The following is a 26,383-nucleotide window of genomic DNA, read 5'->3' as shown; positions in this document are numbered from 1 at the left end:
CTGGGAGGTTTTTGCTGCTTGGTACAGATGCCTTGAGATCTGAGTGTGAGAAATGAGGCGCCTATGGTTCATGTCCCTGGTCTTTTGGCGGTGGACCTGAGCAACTTAAATCTTTGCAAAACTTCCCGTGCTGTTCGTCAGTTGCCCAGGGGAGGTTGCTTTGTACTGGACCGCTGGTGCCTGCAACCGCGTCCTCATGGAAGTGCAGGCATTTGGTGTTTTACCACTTAGGTAGAGGCCTCTGACCATGTGGCTCTGCTCACGACTTCTCCAAACTGTCATGGCAGGTAGAGGTGCTGGGAAAGAGCAGTGGCACTACTTGGCCCAGGCTGGGGAAGCTGTCTCAAAGAGGGAGGGGCTGGGCGGGACTCCGGAAAGAGTGGGGGCGGGGCTCTGCCTGAAGGGCGTGGCCCCCAGAAAGCCGGTTGAGCCCGGGCACGCACACGCATGCTGCTGTTGTGGTTCAGAGTCCTGTGCCGGCGTTTTCGGCATGTCCCCTGCCGCGTCCCCTGCCGCCAGGCGTCCCGGAGCGTGAAGACCAGCAGAGCAGGGTAAGGCGGGTGGGACGGAGCTCAGGGGAGACAGGGTGCAGCATTTGATAGTGGCTTGCCGAATCCTGCCGGGTCACACCAGGCACGTTGGGAAATTCGGTCACGCATGTGGTTGGGCTGGGCCTCCGAGCTGCCGCGTTTGGTTGTAGGAGGTCCCCTTGGAGTGTGGTTCCCAAGTTCTCTGGTTGGACTCGGACCCACTTCAGGAGTATTACGCTCTTTGTCACGTGGCCTTAGCTTCCAGTCCTTACTCTGGGTCACCAGCCTGCCCTGCTGGATTTCCTGAGGACTGAGGAAGAGGCCCTGCACTTGCGTCCTGGGGTTGGGATGGTGTATAGGCTGGGAGTCTCTATGCGATTAGGGCTTTTCAGCTTCCTGCCCTGAGGTTCCCAGAAGCACCCAGGCAGAGTTCTCTGTAGAGGGATTGTTGCTAACTTCGTGCTTAGGGAAGAGGTGTCCTAGTGTGACTGCAGGTTGGGGGTGGGGGGTGGGGGGGGAGGCGCACAGTGAAGACAGCTCTTCCAGGGTCAACTTTTACAGCAGGCCTGCTGACCTGCCTTTGGCAGCTCAGCCCCAGCAGGGGGAGCTAAGTTTTTGGAGCTGGGATTCCAGGGAAAGTCGTGCCTATCCCTGCCTGTCCCAATGGGGCAGAATTGTGTCCTCTGGGAGAAGCTTCTAGATTGCAGGTGCACAGCAGGACACCCAGGTAACTTGCTTTTGATGCCCTTGCTTGGTACTCTGTCTCTGACGGGACAAGGGAATGTCACTTATGCCACAGTGAGTTTATAGCCTTGATTTCCGTGTTCCTGTCTGTGACACGGAGGTGGTGGTAGAATCCACCTAGCAGTTCTCCATGCTGTCCACATTTTATGACACTGGACTGGGTGGGTGCTGGAGGAAAGTGTAGTCTGAGCCATGAAGCACTTCTGCATCCTGCCATCTTCAGACCTAGATTCCATCTTCAGGGTGTGCATGAGCAGACAAACAGCAGGTCTGTGCTCCACCTAGATCCGTAAGATAAGTGGAATGAGATTTGGAACCTTCGGCCTGGCCGACACTTTTCTCCCTTCCCCTCCTGCACTGTCCACGCAATGCCCCTCAGGCATCCAAATTTGCCAGAGCTCTCAGTGCTTGTGAAGCCTGGTCTGTTCCTTGCTTTCCCAGGGCATACCCAGAATTGCTTTCTGGTTCAGGACCTGGCCCTTTGTCCCCCGACCTCCTCTCTTTCACTCACCGTAGCTCCACTCCACCTGATTCCTTCACTGCAGAACCAAGAAAGCCCCCTTAAAGAATTTCTGTCAGCTGGGTGATGGTGTCTCACACCTTTAATCTTAGGTCTTGGGAGGCAGAGGCAAGCGGATCTCTGTGAGTTCCAAGGGTAGCCTGGTCTACAAAGTGAGTTCCAAGACAGCCAGGGCTACACAGAAAAAATTCAAAAAACCAAAACAAAATGTCAAACCAGGCATGATAATATGCACTTATTATTATCCCAGCTATATAAGATAATATATACTTATATATTATGATAATATATACTTGATCCCAGCACGTGGGAGGCTGAGACAAGAGCACTAAAGTGTGAGGTTAGACCCAACTAGGTTTTAGGACTGCTCATCTCAAGCCACCTCTTCCCATCCTGGCCACTACTCCGCTGGGATTTCTCTCTGTCCCTTGTGGTACCCAGGACCTTACTGGTAAAGAGCCTCCCATCCCCTGTCCCATCATCTTCTCCCAGCATCTCAGTGTCCAGCTCATCCGTGGTGTCTGTGTCCCAGGACCTGGTGCAGTGCTGGCTTGAGCCAGGCCCAGATGAACAGGCCAGGAGAGTTCATGCAGTTAGGATGTGACCCTATGCTGGGCTGTGTCCTACTGGCTCCGGAGTGGGACTAGCCTGGGAAAGGGTGCGCCGTGTGGGGAGGATCGATCGGGAGACACACTTGGAGGACCTGGCAGGGAGCCAGCCAGGGCATGCCGTGTTGCCAGGGTGCCATCAGAGTTGGTGCCACACCCAGTGTCAGCCCCTGAGGTGCGCGCCTCCGTCACTGCCCTTGCTTCCCTCTGCTCGCTACTCCTCTGTCCGTGCAGCCATGGCTTCTGTCTTCCTGCCCTCCCATCCCCCTGTTTCTCACAGGCTGGGCTCCCTGTAGCAGCCACGCTCTTTTAATTGCCAGGTGTAATGGCTGTACTGAGGGGTTCTCTGTGGGACCCTGTGAAGAGGTTCCAAAGGGGCCAAACTGGGGATTCCTTGAGCCTCAGAAAGGGGCATCACCCCCCTTTTTACTTAGCTGGGCACCTTGAGTTTACCCTGGTGGGTACACACTGGACTGTGGCGGCCTGTCAGCTGGTGGGTACACACTGGACTGTGGCGGCCTGTCAGCTTTTGCGCTACCTCGTCAGGCATGGTCTTCCTCCTAGGTAAAGCATAGGCCAAGGGGGAAATCCCCAAATGGGCTGGTGTGGTGAGAGCGGGGCTGCATTTGTCACGCTCCTGTCTTGTCAGGTGGGAAGAAAAGGGCACGAACGGTGTGAAGTGGAGGCAGCTGGAACACAAGGGCCCCTACTTCACCCCTGCCTATGAGCCGCTTCCTGACAGCGTACATTTCATCTATGATGGTAAGGGCGAGGGTCTGTGTATTTGTGGGTTTGGGCTGCTTGAGTGCTTTGGGCTGTCTCTGTACACGGCCACCATGCTGAGAAGATATGTTGACCTTCCCAGCAGAGGGTGCAGAGTCCTCTTCCCTGCTTCTTGATGGACTGGCTGATAGCATAGAGGGCAGGGGCCACCCCTGGAGTCCCCCAGAAACTCTGTGTGTGTGTGTGTGTGTGTGTGTGTGTGTGAGACACAAGTTTGTGTCAGGGACACAATTGTATCCAGACTTGCCCAAGGTTGGGGTGAGCTGCTTTGGTCTCCCAGCCTCTCCTGAGTAACCATTGACGGTACACATCTGCATCTAGACCGGGCACCTGGTGAGAGGCGGTGGTGGAGGGTACACAGGGTGTGCCATGTATGACCTTGTGTGTGTGGAATGCAGAACTTGTTCCTATTTGTTTGCTTTTGGTATTTTGAAACAGGGTCTCACTATGTAGCCCTGGCTGTCCTGGAACTTACCACGTAGACCAGGCTGGCCTGGAACTGAGAGATGTACTTGCTCTTGCCTTATGATTGTGTGCACACAGGCTGGGCCCATATCCCCCTATGATGTGGCCGCAGGCACATGTGCCACGGTGCACTATGGAGGTCCGAGAACAACTTTATGGAGTCAGTTTTCTTCTATCTTTTTTTTACACCAGACCCAGGATCAAACTCAGGTCGCCACGCTCGCTTGGCAAGTGCCTTTACCCGCACACATCTTTGCTGAAATTCTTGTTCTGAAACTCTTCCGACACTCATTTGAGAGATTTGCATCAGGAATAGCCTTGGCCCACACCTGGTGTCCTATCGGGCTCCTGTGCACTCTGTGTCCCGCTGACCTTTCCATGATGTGCAGGAAGTCACTGAGCGTGGAGGGTCACAATCTCCCACCGTGATGCACTAACCTTTATTTTGTTCCTTTAATCTCCTGTGTGGAAATTTGCATTTCAGAATTGTACATGTTGGGGCTGGAGAGATGGCTCAGAGGTTAAGAGCACTCGCTGCTCTTCCAGCGGTCCTGAGTTCCATTCCCAGCAACCATCTATAATGAGATCTGGTGCCCTCTTCTGTTGTGCATGAATACATGCAGACAGAACACTGTATACATAATAAGTGGATAAAAAGAATGTTAGGGACAAGGATATAGCTCCGATGGAGTGTTTTCCTGGTGTTCAGAGGCCCAGGTCCATCCCCAGAATTGCAATAAAATGAAAATATTTTTTTTAAATGCGTTTGTTTTTGGACCATCAAGATGGCTCAGTGAGCAAGGGCATTTGCCACCTAAGCCTGGTGACTGGAGTTTGATCCTTGGGGCCCACATAGAGACGGAAGGAGAGAACTCCCTCCACAAAGTTGTCCTCTGACCTCTACAGGCCCTCCCTTGGCCCGCGTGACGCCCCTACCCCTGTGTGAGATGTATGTGCGCACACACAATAATAATGAAGTACACACATTGCTTTTTTATATGATACAAGCTTAGCAGCAAGATGTAGCATAGTAAAGCAGCGAGTGGCTGGAGCTGCTGCCGCCCCAGTGATGCTCCCAGCGCTGCCCTGGGAGTGTGTCGCCCTTACCTTACACAAGTGCTGGTCGTTTTAACTTCGGTGTGCGCAGAGTGTACTGCGTACTAAGGTAGGAGGTTGTGTCACCTGGACGGGCCCGTGGCGGTCCCTCACTTGGCATATGTGCTATTCACAGGAAAGCCGGTGAAGCTAAGCTTGGCAGCGGAGGAGGTTGCCACTTTGTACGGGAAAATTCTGCATCTCGAGTGTACAACCAAGGAAGTCTTCCAGAGGAACTTCTTCAGCGACTGGCGGAAGGTGTGTGTCTCAGCGGCCCCAGCAGCCGTCCCGGTCCTGTCTGGTGGGGATACTCTGGGGTGGGTGTCCAGCCAGCTGCCATCTCGATAGCCTGTCCAGCTTTCAGTGACTACAGTGTTTGCCGAGCATGGCAGACGGTGGTGACCTTGTCCTGAGGGCTCTGATGACGGCATCCAGCTCTCAGAGTGGGAGGCTGGAGCAGTCCAAAGGACATTTTTCGGCCCCATGAAAATAAGCGCACAGTATGGAGATGCAAATATGGTGTGAGGTTTCTCTTTTCCCTTCTTTATTAAAACATGTTACATGTGAGCCTGGCCTGATCTTTGCATCTTGTTACCTAGCAACCACATCCTACACCCCCAGCATTTCCCTAGTGACTGACAGGGAAGCATCTCTTTGTTTGCCATTTGGATATTTTTATTTTTGAATTCTTTGAGACAGGGTTTCTCTGTGTAGCCAGACTAATCTTGAACAGAGACCTGCCTGTCTCCTGAGTGCTGGGATTAAAGGTGTGCACCACCACACCTAGCTTGATTGCTTCCTTGCTTCCTTGCTTCCTTGCTTGCTTGCTTGCTTGCTTGCTTGCTTGCTTGCTTCCTTCCTTCCTTCCTTCCTTCCTTCCTTCCTTCCTTCTGTCCTTCCTTTCTTCTGTCCTTCCTTCCTTCCTTCCTTCTTTCTTTTTCTTTCAGTTTTTTGAGACAGGCTTTCTCTGTAGCTTTGGAGCCTGTACTAGAACTTGCTCTGTGGACCAGGCTGGCCTCAAACTTGCAGAGATCCACCTGCCTCTGCCTCCCGAGTGCTGTCATTAAAGGTGTGTGCCACCACCGCCACATTGTTTCTTTCTTTAACGTATATGATTGCACTGATGTCACATGAGTCTTCTCTCTGCCTAGTTTTGACCAAGATTAATCCCAAATTTGAATTCATTATGCTTTGTGGTATGTGGCCTGTCTGTTATACCTGTGTCTGTCCCTAACAAAGTGCTTTGTTCTGTATTGAACAGTTACAGAAAACACATTATTATAGGTCAGGGACATGGAAGAGTGCATAGTTTAAGATTAAAGCTATACATTAGCTTGAGTTGTAAAAGCTGACACACAGAAAATCTAAGTCATAGTAAGGTTGGTTATATTGTTTTCTTTTTCTTTTAAATTTATTTATTATGTATATAGTATTCTGGTATTCTGGGATGTATGCCTATATGCCAGAACAGAGCACCAAATCTCATTACAGATGGTTGTGAGCCACCATGTGGTTGCTGGGAATTGAACTCTGGACCTCTGGATGATCTTAACCTCTGAGTCATCTCTCCAGCCCAGTTACATTGTTTTCTTAAAGGCAGGTTAAACAAATAGGCTGAGTACACAGTAACACAGCAGGGTTAAGTATATACTTTTTTATTTTATTTCATGTGCCTGGGTATTTTGCCTGCATGCACAGATATGTGCATCACACATGCCTGGTGCGATGGGTCCCCTGGAACTGGAGTTACAGGCAGTTGTGAGCTGCCATGGGATGCTGGGAATTGAACCCAGGTCCTCTAGAAGAGCAGCCATTCATTTCTCCAGCCCCAAGTTCATAGCCTTAAGTGATCGTAAGACATATTAACTTGACTGCATAGTTTGGCCAAAGTTCAAACCGTCAAAAGCAAGAGGGATTTTTAAATATTGCATCGAGTGAATTTGCTGCAGCTTATCCAGTACTTTCTAGCTGTCTTCCTTAATTGTCCCAGAAGTACAGTTGTCATCACACCCACAGGGACAGTTTGCACAGGATGGGGATCTCCAAAGTGGATTTTACCGCGGTCATTACTGAAATGTTAAATTACATTTGGAAATGGTTATCCTTGGCTACCCGAGATCACCACCCCGGGTCTGTTCTAGTAGAACCCATTACTGCTGGCTGGAGTCGAGTCGAGCGGTTCTGACACGGGGAGCCTGGGGTGAGCTGCTCTGCCAGCTTTGGCCCCTGGTGGGGTGGGGCGTGGGAGGCCTTGCCCTGGGGAAGGATGTTGATTCAGGCCCTCACTTGGCCATTTCATTTGGCTGTTTTCTGAAGGAGCAAGGCTCAGGACGTGAGTCAGGGCCACAGGTCTGATCCTGAGATTACACACGCTGTCCTCCAAGCTGTCCCTGTTTGTCCTGGATTTACCTCGTCATGCATCCATGCTATACCATGGAGGCAGCTAGTGCCAGCTGAAGTCACGTGACTCATTCACAGGCCTCCACTGTGCTCCTGGACCTCTGAGATAAAAGTTGTTGGAGGGGCGATGGTGGCGCACGCCTTTAATCCCAACACTCGGGAGGCAGAGGCAGGTGGATCTCTGTGAGTTTGAGACCAGCCTGGTCTACAAGAGCTAGTTCCAGGACAGGCTCCAAAACCACAGAGAAACCCTGTCTCGAAAAACCAAAAAAAAAAAAAAAAAAAAATAGTTGTTGGAGGCTGAGGGTATAGTGCCGTGGTCCTCAGTCTTCCTAGTGCTGTGACCCATTAATACAGATCTTCATGGTGTGGTGACCCCAACCATTAAATTATTCTGTTGCTACGTCTTAACTGTAATTTTGCTATTTTTATGAACCGTAATGTAAATACCTGATATGCAGGATATCTGATATGCAACCCCTATGAAAAGGTTGTTCAACCCTCTAGAGGGGTCATGACCCACCGGGTTGAGAACCACTGGTTAGTGGGATGGCCTTGGCACTCTGCCCGGAGTCCAGCCTCACAGTGATTCTGTGCAGTGGGCCCCAAGTGTGGACTGTGCCATAGGGAGGTGCCTGGGTTAGAGCGTTGAGCACCTGTTGCTGGTTTTGGTACAGGAGATGACAGCTGAGGAGAGGAAGCTTATCACACACCTTGACAAATGTGACTTCACGGAGATCCACAGGCACTTCGTGGAAAGAACTGAAGCCCGAAGGACCCTGCCCAGGGAGCAGAAGCAGGTCAGCAATGGGTTCTGGGACACTTGGCGGCAGCTGGTGGGTGCAAGCTGCAGGGAGCCCTTCACAGAGCCTTGTTCCCACAGAGCCTAGGAGGAGGACCAGGCTCTGGGTGCTGTCACAGCAGGTGCTGAGTACTTTGCAGCAACACCCCCCCCTTTTTTTTTTTTTTTTTTTTTTTGGTTTTTCGAGACAAGGTTTCTCTGTGGTTTTGGAGCCTGTCCTGGAACTAGCTCTGTAGACCAGGCTGGTCTTGAACTCACAGAGATCCACCTGCCTCTACCTCCCGAGTGCTGGGATTAAAGGCGTGCGCCACCACCGCCCGGCAACACCCCCTTTTTTAAATGTGTCCAGGATACAAGTCTGTTGTAGTCCAGGGTCACATTTGAAACTACACTACCGCTGGGTGGTGGTGGTGCATGCCTTTAAGCCCAGCACTCAGGAGGAAAGGAAGGTAGATCTCTGTGAGTTCAGGGCCAGCCTGGTCTACAGAGTGAATTCTAGGACAGCCAGGGGTGCACCTGCCTTGAAAAACCAAAGGGGGGGGCGGGCGGTGGTGGCGCACGCCTTTAATCCCAGTACTCGGGAGGCAGAGGCAGGCGGATCTCTGTGAGTTCGAGACCAACCTGGTCTACAAGAGCTAGTTCCAGGACAGGCTCCAAAACCACAGAGAAACCCTGTCTCGAAAAACCAAAAAAAAAAAAAAAAAAACCAAAGGGGGGGTCGGAGAGAAGGTACACATTACCATTTGAAATGTCATGAGCAGCAGGGGGCCCCAGGGCAGGAATGTGGGGTGAGCAGCAGAGGCGGGTGGGAATGTAGGGTGAGCTGGCTCTACCGTGCTTCTTCCCACATCCCCCCTCTATTTAACGGAGCCCACCATGTAGTTCTTCCCCAGTTGTCTACTTCTTGTCCAGCTATTGCGGGGATTTGGGGTGATTCCAGAACTTGGCTCATTTCCTCCTACCTTGAAGGCTTCCCTGCTCCTGCTGAACTGCAGCTTGAGGAACTTGGTGCCATGTGCGCCCCATGCCTCCTAGAGAGCCAGGGGTTTGAGGCCTACAGCAGCAGCAGCAGCAGCAGGAGAGACGTTGGCCAGCCCAGGAACTGGGTTGGTTTTAGCGTCTCTCCTAATGCCCACATCTTGTTTTAACTCAGAAACTAAAAGAAGAGGCCACAAAGCTGCAGCAGGAGTTTGGCTACTGCATCTTAGATGGCCACAGAGAAAAAATAGGCAATTTCAAGACAGAGCCACCCGGCTTGTTCCGTGGCCGAGGTGACCATCCCAAGATGGGGATGCTGAAGAGGAGAGTCATGCCAGAGGACGTGGTCATCAATTGCAGCAGGTATATAGGACAGGGTGAGCACTGGACCCTGGCTGGGTCTAGCCCAGGCTGCCTGGTGAGGTGACTTTTGTCTTTAGCTCTTTGGGGTAGGACCCCTCACTGGGTCTTGGCAGGGCTCGGGGTCAGCAGGTGTAGCATGGTCGGCATCTCTCTGCACCAGCAGAACCTCTTGTCTTGCTCAGCTGAGCTGGGGTTCTCCTAGTGGGAGGTTTCCTGTGCATTTCAGTGTCTGGCTTTCCAGATACCTAACAGCATGGTGGGCATGGGGCTTACTGCATTCTGTTGTTGCTGGGCTGCTATTACCCCTCAAACTCCAGCGACCCTAGGTGACAGCGGTGTGCAGCACCCGCCTGGGATGTGAGCTGGGGCTTCCGAGTTCTCTGCACAGAGCTTTCTGTTCTGGTCTGATCTTCGGGGGCGGGGACGTGCGCATGGACGCGCGCACATATAAGTTGGCAACTGTTTTGGTCTGGGGAGCTTGGAGCGTGAAGCCATACCTGCATAGGAGTATGGCCGCAGGACACATGCAGAAGTTACCCTGAGTTGTTTGTATTTGAGGACCAAGAACTTGGAACTGTAACTACCCCTGCTCTACTGCAGGGATTCCAGGATCCCCGAGCCCCCCGCTGGCCACCAGTGGAAAGAAGTACGCTCAGATAACACAGTCACGTGGCTGGCTGCGTGGACGGAGAACATCCAGAACTCCTCCAAGTACATCATACTGAACCCCAGCTCCAAGCTGAAGGTGAGAGCATGACCCTCCGGGGGAGCTATGTGCCCTGGAGCACGTATGAGGCCATCCCCTCTGTGCTGTTCCAGGGCAGCAGGCGTAGGACAGTCTTCAGCCATTAGTTCAGCCTTTAGCGATTATCCCGGGTCAGCCAGCCGATGCTGAGAGCAGCTGGGCCCGGTGACGGCCAGCCGTCTAACAGGAAACTGAGTGGGGCTCAGTTTTCTGAGCCAGGCTCTGCTGCCTCACCCCTCACCCAGTCAAACCTGCCTGGGTTGGGAAGGTGTCCAGTCACCTGCCCCTCCACTTCATAGGATGCAGAGTGACGTTTCTTGTCTTCATGTAGGGGGAGATGGATTGGCAGAAGTATGAGGTAGCACGACGCTTGAAGGGGGTTGTCAACAAGATCCGCGCTCAGTATCAGGCAGACTGGAGCTCCCCAGAAATGAAGAAAAGGCAGCTGGCTGTGGCTCTTTATTTTATTGATAAGGTATAGCATGGTGTGGGGACCTTGAGAGCTTGGCAGCAGGGACAATGGTGGCTTCTCCCTGGAGCTGGAGCCTCCCTCAAATAGTTACGTGTGTGCAGGTGTATATGTATGTATATGTGTAAACCTCTGTGTGTGTGTGTGTGTGTGTGTGTGTGTGAGAGAGAGTTAGTGACTTCATGCCTGTGCATGTGTCGCTGTGTATGCATGAGTGCCGGGAGGGTGTTCCTATGTCACAGACCACAGCCTTGACCCGTGTCTACCCTGGTCTAGCTGGCACTGCGAACAGGAAATGAGAAGGAAGAGGGGGAGACAGCTGACACCGTGGGCTGCTGCTCGCTCCGTGTGGAGCATGTCCGGCTGCATGAAAAGGCGGATGGCCAAGAGCATGTTGTGGAGCTGGACTTCCTGGGGAAGGATTCCATCCGCTATAATAACCGCGTGCCGGTGGAAAAGCTTGTGAGTCTCCCCTTTGACCCCGCTCACAATGGGATCTCTGTCAGAGCGGGGCCTGCTGCACCTTGCAGTGTCTCCTGCGGCTGTGTGATCAGGTATCATAGCCAGGGCTTAAACACAAGCGCACATGTACGTGCACACACGCACATACATGCATATACACACAGTCATGCACACACACACACCCCTATTATAAGTATTTTGGTCTAGGAGACCTGGCATCAGGGTTTGGGTGCCAGTTCCTTAGGAGCATGGGGGAAAATCTGATTCTTGCCTCCCCTGCTTCCTTTGGTGCCACGCATGCCTTGCTTTCCTGCTCTCTTGGTTTCTGCCCCATGAGATTTGATGCAGCTGCTGGTTAAGCTCGGCCTCTGTTGAACGCAGCTGCTTTCTCCCCGTCTTCTCTCACACAGTGCTATCCTCTCAGGAGCAGGGCCACTGTGTGGTTCCATCTTGATAGCTACACCCGTGGCCAACCTCTTTCTACAGAGGGTCACATTATGATCCAAGGATGAGTTGGTGCCACCTTGGCACCTTTGGCAGGATGGGCAAAACCTAAAATTAAGGAAAGGCCAGCACAATCTGGGCAATCTCCTCTAGAAGTTGGCCTGCCTAGGAGGATCTTCATGCCGTGTCCTGAAAGGGAGCAGAGGCGGGAGTCGGCCCTGTGATGCTAGGTGTGTCTGATTTGGCCACAAGTACAGGGTCCTGGGTCACCAGGGTGGAAGTCAGCGTGGCTGGCCATAGCTGCCTGCTAAAGCCACTGAGTGAATCTGTAGAGACACAAAAGGCCTGCTCAACCGCACGGCCGTGGATGGGTTAGCAGTGAGTGACCACGTGCAGGCTTGGGTTGGGAGGCACAGATGCAGGTTGCAGTGGGTAGGCCTGGCACTACGCTGACCCCACCTCTTTCCAGGACTCGGTGTGTATACCCCTCTGTTCTCCTCTGCAGGTGTGCATGCATGGTGTGATCTTTGCTGTCCTCACGAGACCACCTTCCTGCTCTGCTGGCTTCTGCTCAGAAGTCACAGTGTGGCTGTAAGTTAAGCTCTTCTCTGTTTCAGGTGTTCCAGAATCTTCAGGACTTCATGAATGACAAAGACCCGAGGGACGACCTGTTTGATGCGCTGACTGTAAGCCTGCATGATGGGCACAAAGGGGTCCAAGAAAGGAAAGGGGACTCAAGTCTGGCTTGTCTTTGTCCCCAGTGTGTTCTCTGTTCTGACCCAGAAGCTGAAGCCCCCTTCTCTGCCCTCTCTCCTGGAGGCTGAGAATAGCCCACGACACTCATGTCTCCAAGGAAACCATCCATGACTCCCTCCTCCTCTCTGTACCCAGACTGCCAGCCTGAACAAGCACTTGCAGGACTTGATGGAGGGACTGACAGCCAAGGTGTTCCGGACCTACAATGCCTCCATCACTCTGCAGGAGCAGCTGCGGGTGCTGACCAGGGGTGAGTAGGTTCTTACACCTGACCCTGGGGGCCACCCAGACTGTCCCCTATGGGAGCTGCCTATGGGCTGGCTGCACCTTGACTGATGTAGGGCTGGGCACAGTTGTCTGTTGGCGGAAGATTGCTCCAGGTCAGTTCCCATGCAGGAATGGCCTTGCTGGCCCCCAGCAAGGAGGTGTCGTGCTTCCTGGTCCACCTCTGCTAGCCGGTGTCCATCTGCAGTCTGTCCTCACCCCTCCTCCTCTAGGTAGGGCCTTGCCTCTCTTCCTTAGTCAGATCTTGGAGTCTTCTATACCCCAAGCACTCCTGACCCCTTTTGTACCCTCAGACCTTCCCAGTTCTCATTCCTCTGCATCAACCTGGGATCTCTGTCTCCCCCTGCTGTCTTCAGATGCTCAATGGAGACAAAGCCTGCCCCATATTTGCTTCTTTTGCTTTTCCCAGCATGGAAAAGTATGAAGGTCAATGCCGACCACCCCTGCCCGCTCCACTCCCTAGGTAGGGTTTCCTCAAGGAGACACTGAGACCCATGGACTTGGGAACTCGCTGGTCAGGGCAAGGTGAAGACTCAGTGCCATTAATGTTTAACCCAGGCTATTCCCCCACTAAATCCCAGGCAGCCTCAAAGACTGACCTGGGGCCAGTAAGCTCATATCAGGGCAGGCAAGTAGGTAGGGGAGCCCTTTCTAGAGGGCCATAGGAAGCCAGAAACCTGGGCAAGAGAGCATCCTCCCAGGCCCAACCTTGAAAAAAGGAAACCTCAGTGTCCTGTTTCCGAGTATGGTTTTGTAAGTCGTGTAAGAATGGCCACCTGCTTTGGGGATACCTCGTCTTAGAATTCTTCAGGTGGGAGATAGCATGAGACAAGTGGCCATGCAGATGGGTGACGTAACATCCGGAACCTCGGCTTCTCAGTGAATGTGACCTAGTAAAGCTCGGGTAATAGGGCCTCAGTGTTGTGGGTCCTTGTGGTGAGGACCCGGACTGCACCAGCTCAGACAACACGACCTCACCTTTCCTCGGGCCTGGGGCTTCAGGTTACTCTGTTCCAGAAGGAAGTGGTGGAGCCTGGGTCGGCTTTGGGGCTCCTGCCTCTGCCAAATAGGACATAGTCCAGCTCCCACGTAAGGTGAGGACTCTCAGTGCCTCCACTGCTATGACTAAACTTGTCCCTGGCTTGTGGGGACATTTCCACAATGACCAATGGCTTCGGTCATTTCCTCCTTGGGACCTTGTGTCATAGAAGGGACCCACATTTACAACATGTCTGGAAAGTGCCGTGAAGGGCCAAGGATGTAGCTCAGTGCAGAACGCTTGCCTGGCATGCCAAGGCCCGGCCTCCATTGTCAGCTCCTCCAAGGACAGGAGGGAGGAAGGGAGGCCAGAGTAGGGGGCAGCAGAGTGACGGTTGCCATTGTCTTTGCTCAGCTGAAGACAGCCTAACCTCCAAAGTCTTAGCTTACAACCGGGCGAACCGGGCTGTGGCTGTGCTCTGTAACCACCAGAGGGCAATCCCCAAGACCTTCGAGAAGTCGATGCAGAAGCTCCAGCAAAAGGTGGGAAGGCGCCTGTAGCGACTGTCCCCAGGGCCACTGTCTCATTCTCCTTTTGTTCCTGGGACCAGGCAGCAGTGAAGGGCAGGAATGTGTGGTGGGTATAGCTGCTCCCGGAGCCTGGGGCCAGGGACTTGGAATTGCTCAGCCAAAGAAGGAACCAGCTTCTAGGTTCAGAGCAAGATAAGCTGCCTCTCATCTCCCTGCGAGGACACAGCCTGTGTTGTAGTCTAGAAAGAGGTCAGGGCGGCGGGCACGTTAGATCCATTTGTGGCTGGTGCAGGTGGCACTATTGGACCCTAGAGGCCTCTTGACCTCACTCCTGGCCACAGGACAAGATGGGGTCAGCCCCATGTGGCTTCATGGGGCCTTCTCCCGGGCTGTTCAGCCATCTGAGTTGTTTCAGAATGTAAGGCCAGGGCAGAGGTGGCTCCTGGAGTAGTTTACCCAGCATTTGTGAGCTCTGAGTTCTGTCTGCTGTTACCCCCAAAAGAATATCGGGCCAACAGCTGTGGGGAGAATCCCGAGGGATGGAAGCAGCCATGTCAGGGTTGATTTCTTCACAGATTGAGGCCAAGCAGGCCCAGGTGACTGAGGCCCAGATGGAGCTGGAGAAGGCCAAAGCTGACCTTAGAACGCGAGGGGAGAACAAGCCCAGAAGGTACGCCGCCTTGGGAGGCATTTGAGTGTGGTCAGCCTTGGGTTTTCTTTAGCTAATTTTGTGATTTCTGAAAGCTTTTGCTCCTAAACAGAAGTAATGCCATTACAGAGCTGTGTGACAAGGAACAGCCCTGGCGCCTGCTCCAGGCTGCAGGCTGCAGGCCGGCTGTGGCTCTTCCTGGTTTTTACCTTGGGCAGTTGGTTGGCTAATTTTCCCCGGCACGCATTTTACCCTTCCAAAGTGCAGGGCTCTGTTGGGCGGGGTAGTGTCCTTTACGCCTTTGCTGAGGCAGAGACAGGCAGATCTCTATGGGTTCAAGTCCGGTCTGGTTCACAAAGCAGGTTCGAGGGCAGCCAAGGCTACACAGAAAGACCAAAACCAAACAAAAAGCAAAAGCAAGCCCACAGTTCTGACAAGTGTGTGGCCAGTTTCAGAAAGAGATCGTGTGGCCATCAGCAGCCCCTCCTACCCACCCGGCCTCGAGCAGCCCCAACAGGCTTCTCTGGGGTCGTAGGTGTGGCTGCCTTGCCTGGTGAGCCCACTGGGTCTTGTTTCTCTTACGTCATTTCTGGCAGTGGTTGTGCCTAACGCTTTTTCTGGCTCCACAATGCAGGTGGATTCCCGAGTTCTCCTGTGAGAGCTTTAATGCTCTAGCTATCACCGAAGTCCTCCGTTCATCTTGAATTCGCTTTTGTCTGGGGTCTGAGGGTCTAGCCTCACTTCCTGGCATTGTGTGCTAAGGAAAGGTCTCTGCCCTTGCCAAATGTGCCCGGCACCTGTGTTGGAAATCGGTTGATTGCGGATGCAGGGTTCATTTCTGGACTTTGGTTTTGCTCTGTTTATCTGTGTCCTGTGTCAGCCCTGGTTCATCCTGCTGGCTGCGTGTCTGGATCAGGAAAAATGAGATCCCCAGCTGTTTTGTTGGTTGGTTGGTTGGTTGGTTTGAGACACAGTCTCATTGTGTACCCCAGGCTGATCTCAAGTTCACAGTCCTGCCTTGGCCTCCAGAGGGCTGGGGCTCTTAGCATGCACCACTGCCTAAATCCTAACTTTGTGTTTTCTCTTTAAAGATAGTTTTGGCTACATGGGGACACTTGAAATCCTCTTTCATGACCGTGGGGGTGGTATTGGGTTTGCCAATTGAATTGAGAGTACCACACCATGAGTCTGAACACCAGGAATTTCAGAAGTCAGGATCAGCTACATAAAAAGTTCAGGGCCATACTGGGCCATGCTGAGAGCCTATAAAAGGAAAACCAATATAATTGAAACTAAATCTTATCTCTCTCAGCAAACATTTATAGTTTTTCAAGGAAAAGCTAAGTATTGTGTTTTTATGCAGCTGTAAATGGAATTTTCAGCTCATATTTAAATTATTCATGGCTAACTTTATTAGGGGTTTCCCAGGCCACTTTGAGTCCAGTGATAACAGGGCACAGGCTCAATATACACCGTGCTCATGGCTGAGATCTGTGACAGAAGAACACGCAGAATATCTGGGCTGAGTCTAGGCCTCCGTGCAAACCTTTCTCCGTGGCTGCCTTGTCATTTCGTGGTTTCAGAACCTCAGTGCTGCCCCCTGCACACCTGCACCTCACATCTGTCCTCAGTGCTGCCCCCTACACACCTGCACCTCACATCTGTTCTCAGTGCTGCCCCTGCACCCTGCACTCACATCTGTCCTCATTGCTGCCCACTGCACACCTGTACTTCACATCTGTCCTCATGGTTGCCCCTGCACACCTGCACCTCACATCTGTCCTCATTGCAGCCCCTCCACACCTGCACCTCACATCTGTTCTCAGTGCTGCCCCCTGCACACCTGCACCTCACATCTGTCCTCAGTCCTGCCCACTGCACACCTGCAGCTCACATCTGTCCTCATTGCTGACCTTCCACACTTGTACCTCACATCTGTTCTCAGTGCTACCCCCCCACACCTGCACCTCACATCTGTTCTCAGTGCTGCCCCTGCACACCTGCACCTCACATCTGTTCTCATTACCTCCCCCTCCACACCTGCACTTCACAGTATTGCCCCCCACACACACCTTGTTACATGATCCACATTCCCATTCAGTAAGTACAACCCTGCAAACACTTTCTTTCCATCCAGAGGCCACATCTGGACAAAAGCATCTTCACAGATGTGACTAGAAGGCAGAATGTGTCCTGGTGAAGCCAAGCGTACTCCCAAATTCCCAGGTGTAAGGGAGCTCGTGTGCCCTGCCCGGGCCTTGCTTCTGATCACTTCTGCAGTGACCTGTTCCATTTGGAGCTGGGTTCTGGCAGCCACACTGCCCCCCAGGGGAAGGCAGAATGGGATCAGGCCCTTTGTCAAAAGCTGCAAACTGCTCATGCAGGGGGCTGACAGCAGCATAGAGTTCTCGAGCGCCGAGTCCCATCTGCTGTGCCTGTGCAGCTTGTGCTGTGGTAGCAGCTATAGGATCCACGTGCTAGGAATGGTCACGGGCTGCCACTCCTGATTCCTTAAGATGGCCAGTGCTAGGCTCCCAGCCAGCAGGCGACCTAGGTTCTCAGCCTAGGACCCCAGAGGCGTGCCTAGAGTTGGCAGGGCTGCCGTGGTGGGTAATGTCAGGTTTAGGTTAGGACAAGCACCAGCAGGAGGACCTGTGAGTTCATGACCCCAGAGAGGTGGCCTGGGCTGAGTCCAGTCCTGAGCCTTTGCACACCTCAATGTGTAGAGTCGGAACAGACCTGCTCAGAAAAGGCCTACCAGCCTGGATCCCCAGCCTTTGGGTACCAGGGGGCATCAGCCCAGAGCTCACTAGCAACCCAGCTCTACTACTTCAGGGCCCAGGGTGGCTCCCCACCCCCAGCCCCCTCAACTTTCCAGGTCTGTCTCCTCCCAAAGCTTCCAGGAGGCACAACCGTGGTCAGGCCAATTACAGAGACTTTCAGACCTTAACTTGGGTTCAGCTCTAACCCGCCCCCCTCCGGCTGCAGGAGCAGCTGCAGCCTCTAACACACCCATCCCGGCTCCTTTTATGGTGGCCGAGCCCTCTGTATTCATGAGACTGTGAGATTGTGTTAAGTAGTGTAAGCGTATCCACGCATCTGGATGCAGAAGCCATGTAACCCTTCTTGTATTTGTTTGGTTTTGGCAGGGGAGGTTGACACCAAGGTCTCACTACACAGCTCTGGCTGGTCTGGAACTCCATTTGTAGACCAGGACGGCCTTGAACTGACAGAGAACCATCTGTCTCTGCCTCCTGGGTGCTGGGATTAAAGGCATGCACCGCTACAAGTCATCCACAGGTGATCTTGTCATCTTACCCTAGCATTATTTTTTAAAAGTAATTATGTATTTATTTTAATGTGTATGGATGGTTTTGCCTTCATGTATGTGTGTGCACAGAATGCCCAAGGAGGTCAGAAGTGGGCATCAAATTCTCTGGTTGAGCGCTTGCTGCCTTGTGGGTTCTGGGAATCAAATCGGAGTCTCTGGAAGAGCAGCCAGCCCTCCAACCCCTCCAGTCCCCTTACCATGGTTTTAGTGCATTGGGTCCAGGCTCCAGGTGCACAGAGGAGTGTCGTCCACTGCACTCTGTCCTTTCTTTTGCTACACTAACCACTTCTACCACGTTACAGTGAATGTGGTGAGTCTCACCTTTGATGCCCACGGTTGTCATGCCCTCAGGGCCACATCTGAGTCGATGCCCAGGGGTGCAGCATGTGCTGGGCACTGAGCCTGCAGCAAAGGAGACACAGGAATCAGCGAAGGGAAATGTTTTCAAGGGAAGAAAACGTTAGAGACCCCAAACTCCTTGTGTATCCATCTGTTCCCTTTGTCACTGGCATCACAAATGGGACGACACGGGAGGGGCTGTCTGTGTGAGACTCCGCCCATCGGGACAGCGTCTGGGGCCTGTCCCAGTCCTCTGCCACAAGCCAAGACCCAGATGTAAAGAAGGAAAGCCAGGCTCAGCGTGAACCACGTTATCTGTCTGTGAAACGTGTTGAGCCCAGTGTGCCTACTGACTAGCGAGAAGAGCAGGAACCCTCCTGAGATACTAATTCTGGCACCACCTAGAGCCCCGCCTCTCGGTGAGCTGTGCTAGCCAAGCCCAGGTGTGGTGGCTTTTGTCCCACCCTAACTTACGGAAATACGCTGCTGGTGGTCTGTTTGCTTCGTTCCCTGCTCCTGTAAGCGGTTGCTAACTGTTGAGTGGGCACAGATGGATATCCACCATCTATGGAAAGACTCTCGACTATTCCTTTCTGGCACTTGGGTCTTACATTTTCTTGACTTGACTAGACCCTCTAGAACACGGTTAACAGTTGGTGGGGTCCCCTTGTCTTGTGTCTGATCCGAGAGGCAAAGCTTTCACTCATGAGCCCCATAGAGTATGATGGTCACTGTGGGTTTTCATAGATGCTTCTCCCGGAATTTGCAGGGTTGTGTGTACACACACATGCAATCATGATGCGTGCCAGGGTTTGTCACATGGTCTTCCGCTGAGAGGATTGTGGGGTTTCTCCTTTTAGATGGCGCTGATTAGTCTTCAGATGCAAAGCCCTTCCTTCCCGTGTTCCTATAGCCGGGCGCTGTGTCCTTTCTCTCCTGCTGGAGGCTTCTGTATCACTGGAGCTTTTGTTCTGTATCCATAGGGATGCCTTTGTCTGGTTTGGTCAGAGTAATTCTGGCTTCAGAAGATGAGTTGGGACACGTTTCCCTCCTATATTTCAGACCTGGGGGTTATTTGGTGGATTGCCCTGGCTGTGCCCATAAGGGGGCTTTGCTTTGGGAAACACTTTTAGTGACACCCTGGTCTTTGCTTGACATATATCTGCCCAGGTTTCTTATTTCTTGAGTCAGTGGCTTCTGTTGTTCTGGGCTTATAGTCAGTGATAGGACTTTTTGTGTCCAGCTCTCCATGACATCCCCACTGTCCTTTGTGCTTCTGTAATGTCCTTGAGCGTCCCTGATCACATGACAGTGGTTCTTAAGGGCTGAAGTTTTTTCTTTCTTCCTTGTGACAGCTTCCCGAGGTGCAGAGCTGTGTCTTTTTACAGTGGCACGCTGCAGATGCCAGTTAGACTAGAGGGTGCAGCTGTCACAGAGCAGCTGCTGTGAAATGTCCCGTGTGTCACCAGAAGTGCTCTGTGGGGCACGAGGCTTCCTGCATACGGTGGCCCCCAGGTCACACTTGACCTCCTGGCCTTTCTGCTTGTGCCCTTGACAGTAACTTTGCCGTTGCTGGAGTGTGGCTGTCACTGAGCAGGTTGCTATGGCAAGGCTCTTGCTGTAAGTGTAGAGTATCCAAGCCTCTGGCGGCACACTTCCACATGCATCCATTCTCCTGCATTCGTGTCTGGAGCACTGGTTCCGAGGGTTGGGGTCAGAGTACCGCATAGTGTTGTGACTATTAGCAGGTTGCCAGAGGCACATAAGGAGAAGGGTAAAGGAACACCTCTTTTAAAATTTCATTTAATTAATTAATTTATTTATTCTCAAGACAGGGTTTCTCTGTGTAGCCTTAGCTGTTCTGGAATTCACAGTGTAGACCCGGCTGTTCTTGAACTCACAGAAATCCACCTGCCTCTGCCTCCCAGTGCTGGGATTAAAGGCGTGTGCCACCACTTACCAACTAAAATGTATTTTCTTCAGTAAATCTTTTAAGACTTTTTTATGTCTATGAATGTTTTACCTTCTTGTATGTATGTGCCTGGTGCCCATGGAGGTCAAAGAGGACATCAGATCCCCTGGGACTGGAGTTACAGATAGGTTTGAATCACCGCGTGTTCACCTGCTCATGTGTCTACGCACAATGTATGTGCATGGTGCCCGTGGAGGTCAGAGGGGGCATCAGAGCCCCTGGGACTGGAGTTACAGATAGTTCTGAATCACCACGTGAGTGCCGGAAATTGAACCCGGGTTCTCTGGAAGAGCCAACTCTCCAGTCCCATTCATTTTTTTTAAAAAGACAGAAGTAAGGGCTGAACACCTTCTCCAGTCATAAAGGCATCTGTTCGTGTTGCCTGTTCTCAGCCTTGCCTGCTTGCTTGTTGGCATCACACAGCTCCCTCCCTCCGTGGGCTGAAGTGAGGCCTGTCTTGACCTTTGACGTGCTCTGGACTTCTCACTTTGTGCCTGGAGAAGGCCTGCGAGCCCATTTGCAGGAGGAAAGTCAAGTTGGTGGCGAAGGAGGCAGCGACTGTGGTCTGCTCTCAGCAGCAGGCATAGGCATCTCCTTTCCCCACAGTTTGCTGCAGAAGCAGCGGCGGCTGCTGAAGCTGGAAGAACAGCTGGCCCGACTGCGCGCGCAGGCCACAGACAAAGAGGAGAACAAGCAGGTGGCACTGGGCACTGCTAAGCTCAACTATCTGGACCCCAGGATCAGCATTGCCTGGTGTGTAGGCCTGAGGCCATCGTGTGTGACCCAGGGGTTCTAGAGGTCCCAGTATCGTCCCATAGGTACCCCATCCTGTACCTGACCTTGTGCTAGGCACAATTTCCTGTGACAGGGACCACTTGGATGTCCCTGATACTGAGTCCTCTTATCTTTAGGTCTCTTCCTTCTGAGCTTTGGGGGTGGCTAGGGCTGGCAGTGCCCTGGGAACACAGAATCATGTGGGTGTTTGTCCTTCCCACTGGGAATGGGGGGCAGGGTGGGCCTTGCCCAGTGGCTACCTTGACCAAACTAGGAATGTCTTGATACCTGGGGAGGAAATACAGTTGGTTGTGGTGCCTCGGGCAACAGGTCTGGATGGCACAAGGTGTCTTGGCCACCCTGATGTGCTGAGGACACCCCCCTCTTCCCACACCTTGCCCTCCAGGGCAGGACTCAACGCTTGTTGTTTCTCACAGGTGTAAGAGGTTTGGAGTGCCCATAGAGAGGATCTACAGCAAGACCCAGAGAGAGCGGTTCGCCTGGGCCTTCGAGCGGGCAGAAGAAGACTTTGAATTCTAAGCCACCCCTGACACTTTCTCACTGTGAAGCAATGCTGTCGTTTTCTGTAATAAAATTTTGGGGGGACAGTGTCTATTGTGGCCTAGAACAAAGGCCCCAACAGCCTGTCCTTGGAAGCAGGCACCCTCAGCACGTCCTGACTCCCCCACCAGGTTCTTGCAGCCCCTCTAGGCTTCTGCTTCTGCTTGAGGAGGGAGCAGAAGATGGGGGGGGTGCCTGGAGGCTGGGGCCCCTGGGACCGATGACTGTAACCATAGCAATCCCCATGGTTACAGCTGTGCCTTATCAGCTCCCACCTCAGCCACGCTTGAGATGGAATCTAGGACTTAAACATGGCAGACACACATTTTACCACTGAGTGTACCCCTGCCCATCTATAGATTTCGGTTTGTGTCTTTCTGCTTCTGTTTCCCAACCTTGTATTCTTCCATTCTGGTCCTGCTCCTTGAGTTTCTGTGCCTTCTGTCTTTTTAGCACTTGTTGCCTGGGCTCCCAGCAGCTGTCTGCTCCTCTGTTCTACTGTCGTCACTGGAGTGCTGTGCCCTACTCCAGGGATTAAAGCGAAGTTCCAGCTTCCCATGTTGAGTCCCTGGCAAGCCCAGAGGACTCCAGAAGAGCGTGGTGGTTGTTGGTGGCTCTCCAGGCCTGGGATGCTATCACAATGGCTGGTATGTGCCAGAAGCAGCCACAATTACAGGACTCAGCGAGCAGGGTCCAGCTCTTCCACAGTTGCCCTATGCCCTCCCCGCCATCCCCAACTCCCGGGCTACCCATTGGTTGCCAGAGGCGCTGGAGCCCTGCCCTGCACTGCCTTGCTCAGTTCCACCCTCTACCCCTCAGTGGCTGCAGATTTTCCACGGTCGGAGGCTATGCCTACTGTCAAGGGGCGATTATGCCCATGAGTCCACCATGGCACATAAGTGCTACCCATGGCCCCTCTGCTTAGCCAGACGGCTTCATTGCTGGGCAGCAGTGACCAGGGCCAGTCTAGTCAACTAGATGAAGGAAAAGGCACACCTCTGTGAAAATTGTACACAGCCGCTTGACTGGGTAGAACTTTCTGGAGTGTGACAAATCTAGAACCAGATAATATGCAGCCTCTTCACTGGAGGTGCAAGGGGATGAAGAGGCAAATGCATAAGGACCGAGCAGGGGACAGCCCACTATGTTTAGAAAATAACAAGAATCAGTTTTGTAAGGGAACACAATGACAGGCTCCTATACCAGGTGGAGGACAGCATAGCTTGGAGAATGTGGGCAGGAATGGGCAGGAGCTCCATTCCATGGTATTCTGGCTGTGGGCAGACTTGGCCACTCCTTAGTTTCAGGGCTCACCCCCAAATGGCTCTCAGGGTTCGAGATCCCCAGGAAAAGACCACAGACTCAGTCCAGATTATAATTAGTTCAATTTATTGAAACCGCTAGCAGGACAGCAGTCTCTGAGCCAGACCAGAGACTGCTGTGTGAAAGGGGTGACGGAAGGATTCTTAAGGCAAAACCCACAAGACGACCTTGAGTATCTGCACAAGCCAGCCAGGAGCCGTTCTCTGCCAAGATTAGGTAGCCAAGGAGAACTCAAATAGTCCTCTCATGTCTGCATAAGCAGGTCACAGAAGCCAAAGGGCAGTTAGTCATATCATGGCACGTAGATGTCACGGCTGTGAACTTTTGGGTGGAGGTCACTGCATCAGGTTACTGGGAACTTATCTTCAGGGACGAATCAGAGACAGATGGCTGGTGGGTACCAAGATGGATGCCTAGCATAAAAAGGTTTTTTTTAGCCGCCACATTCCCCAATGGCTCCTTTAGAAAGAGTTGGGGAACTAAAATTTAGGGCTCCTGGTATCTCTAGTGTTTGACATGTAAAGCAGCAAGACAAAATAAACACCAAAGTAAAATGTGGTAATCCTGAAGTCAGCCATCAGTCAGATCTCAGCCCCCATCTTGAGTAACCCTTGTTGGTTTGGTTTTTGAGACAAGGTTTCTCTGTGTAGACCCGCCTGCCTCTGCCTCCTGAGTGCTGGGATTAAAGTGTGTGCCACCACCGTCTGGCTGAGTTCCCTTTTCGTAACTCTGATTTTAACAGGTGTTTGCAATATCAGAGGATCCTGGAAGCCAGCATCACACAACTTTGGTGTGCTAATAGGCATCATAGGTAGCCATTTGTCCCTTTTTGCCAGAGAGAAGGGAAGTGAGTCCTTTCAGTAGAGGGGAACATGTTCCTTTTGGATCTAATATTCCAGCCTTCTGTTAATGAAAAGGATGGTGTACTCTCTTCTGTGACTGCTTTTCAGCTAAAACTGGGAGGAAGGCTGGGAAGCTGGTCAAAGGCCAAGGCGGGAGGGCACATTTGGTTTGCTGCCCAGATTCTGCTGGACCATGTGGAGACACCAAAGTGCAAGTAGTTTTGGAGCAGTCTGGAATGCTGGCCCAAAGTGGGGCTCAAGCTGGTAGGAAATTTTGTTAGAAACATCTGGTTTACATCAGATTTCAGTAAGTCCAGGGCTCTTAGTAACTTCGGAGCAGTTTGCAGTCTGTGTTTGACTGGAAAGCTGCGGGACAGATGCAGACTTCAGGTGGGGAAGCTTAAGTGGTTGAAGGACAGGAGTACTTACCTGAAGTCTGTTTCACAGGCTGATGTAAAGTGAGACTCTGAAGCGCACATGAATTTTTTAAGTTTACAAAAAGATGAAAGTTTTAGGTATATTAGCATCACCATCGTTTGTATCCCATTGAGATCACCATTGTAGACAAAGCAGTTAGCGCTGTCTGTGAGCAGCTGGAGCAGACCACACCTTTGAGCTATAGCATGAGCCCTCCCCCCTCTGTCCGGAGGGCTGGATGTGTGGTCAGCACAATGAGAAACTCTAAGTCTAAACACAGAAAACGACCAAAGGACACTTTAAAAACTGACCTTGTGACGATGGTAATGGTAGCAGTGCTTTTCCAGAGCTATGTTAATGTTCATCAGAACGCCACTGGTTACTGCTAAAACTTTGGACTTCTGAAGTCTTAGTGCAACAATAGCATAACACGAAAGGAATCTAGAACTTTAACAATTTTATATACTTTACTTTTTGGACTTTACAACTTGCATTTACACACCTTAAATCACTTCCTCAGGCCCCACAGCCTGCTTAAGCTTTCGGATCCTCAGACCTTTACGGCTTACATTTCTATACCCTACATCATTTCCCTGGACCCTCGTAACTTTTACAAACTCCAAATACTTTTTTCCATCCAGTTATTTACCATGAGATAGGTAGCTAATTACCGAGAGCAGTCATTGAAAAGCAAGTTTTGCTGGGTGGTAGGGCCATACCCGCACAGGCAGATGGATTTCTGGCTTGAGGCTAGCTTGGTCTACAGAGTGAGCTCCAGGGCAGCCAGGGCTACACAGAGAACCCTGTCTTTAAGAAAGAAAGAAAAAAGCAAGTTTTAAAAATAAAGGAATAGTGAAACTTACATTGAAACCTGTTTGCAGAGTTTATCTCTTTTAGTGTGAAAGTTTGCCATTTTTCAGGAGGAGATTTAGTAGCTCTAGAAAAAGCAAGGCCTGATTTTTACATATCAAATGAGCTAACTAGGCAAGTACAGCTCTGTGTGTGCGTGCGTGTGTGTGTGTGTGTGTGTGTGTGTGTGGCGGGGTGGTCTGAGTGTTTGATGGAGGAAGGTCATTGGTTAATAAAGAAACTGGTAGGTCTGATAGGTTAGAACATAGGTGGGTGGAGTAAACAGAACAGGATGCTGGGTAGAAGGAAGTGAGGTCAGACGCCATGCCTCTCCTTTACAGGGCAGATGCAATGAAGCTCCAACCCAGGATGGATGTAGGCTAGAATCTTCCTGGTAAGCGCACCTCGTGGTGCTACACACATTAATAGAAATAGCCCAAGCAGTGTTTATATGAATACAATTTGTGTGTTGTTATTTGGGGGCATAAGCTAGCCAGGGGGCAGGGAGCCGGGGGCAGGAAAGCAGGCCTGCAGCTCCCTTCAACAAGTGTTTGCTGTTGTTGAACTGACAAAGTCAGACATCATCAGAGCTCTGATAAGGCTAAATCTGAGCAAGAAGTATCATTCAAATGGCCTATCAGTTAAAATGACAGAGTTACCCACCACCTGGGTGGTTACCTTAGGCTCCTCCACGATGATCTGGATGGTTTCATTAGGGGCAGAGGTCAGGGTGGTGTCAGACTTTGCTGCCACACCAGGTAGTGTTGTGGAATATTATTTTAACTGGGCAAAGATGGGTTATGTTTGTTTATGCAGCAGAGTATTACTTTAACTGATAAAGATGTGTTACTTTTGTTTATGCTGCATTTGTTTGATTATGTAAAGATGTGTTGAATTTGTTTCACCTTGCTTGCCTAAGGCACCTGATTGGCCTGATAAAGAGCCGAGCAGCTAATAGTGAGGCAGAGAGCATAAGCAGGGCTGACAGCCAGAGAAAATAAAGAGGAGGAGAACTCTAGGCTCTAGAGGAAAAAGGAGAGAAGAAAGGAGATGCCTGGGGTCAGCCAGACACAGAGAAAGCAAGAAAATAAGAAAAGGAAAAAAAAAAAACCCAAGACAAAAAGTAGATAAAGTAGATAAAGAGAAACAGTTTAAGTTAAAAGAGATAGTCAGAAACAAGCCTGTGCTAGGCTGAGCATTCAGAACTAATAAAAGTCTCTGTGTCGTGATTTGAGAGCTGGCTGGTGCTTGTATAGGATAGCATCAGCCTTAAACTGCCAGGCTCAGATGACTGAGCCATTCCTGTGGATGAGGAACTTGAGAGACTGGCCTCCCTTGGCAAGGCAAAGTGGAACAGTCAATTCTCCA

At 51.7% G+C, this 26,383-nt stretch overlaps 1 protein-coding gene across 2 annotated transcripts; it reads left to right on the top strand.

The window, feature by feature from the left end:
- The first annotated feature begins 446 nt into the window (after window positions 1-446).
- Top1mt (DNA topoisomerase I mitochondrial) lies at window positions 447-22,013 on the top strand. 2 transcript variants are annotated; one of them, XR_009058471.1, is made up of 14 exons: window positions 447-551; window positions 3,052-3,164; window positions 4,882-5,003; window positions 7,823-7,945; window positions 9,101-9,288; window positions 9,889-10,033; window positions 10,365-10,508; window positions 10,779-10,964; window positions 12,026-12,094; window positions 12,300-12,414; window positions 13,843-13,970; window positions 14,534-14,628; window positions 17,757-17,907; window positions 20,856-20,978. XR_009058471.1 is itself a non-coding variant. In XM_057791822.1 (14 exons), exons 1-14 carry the CDS (start codon window positions 448-450, stop codon window positions 21,561-21,563), a joined length of 1,782 nt encoding a protein of 593 aa, XP_057647805.1. In that variant the 5' UTR covers window position 447; the 3' UTR covers window positions 21,564-22,013. The 2 variants fall into 2 exon arrangements, 1 of the variants encoding a protein (XP_057647805.1); XM_057791822.1 differs by lacking the exon at window positions 17,757-17,907 and adding an exon at window positions 21,461-22,013 and having other exon boundaries at window positions 20,856-21,002.
- Window positions 22,014-26,383: the final 4,370 nt, after the last annotated feature.

Source organism: Chionomys nivalis, chromosome 17, assembly GCF_950005125.1.
Source record: "Chionomys nivalis chromosome 17, mChiNiv1.1, whole genome shotgun sequence".
In the NCBI taxonomy this organism is placed as follows: Eukaryota; Metazoa; Chordata; class Mammalia; order Rodentia; family Cricetidae; genus Chionomys; species Chionomys nivalis.
The sequence above is the reverse complement of the archived record's forward strand: the minus strand, read 5'-3'. Positions and strand labels throughout refer to the sequence as shown.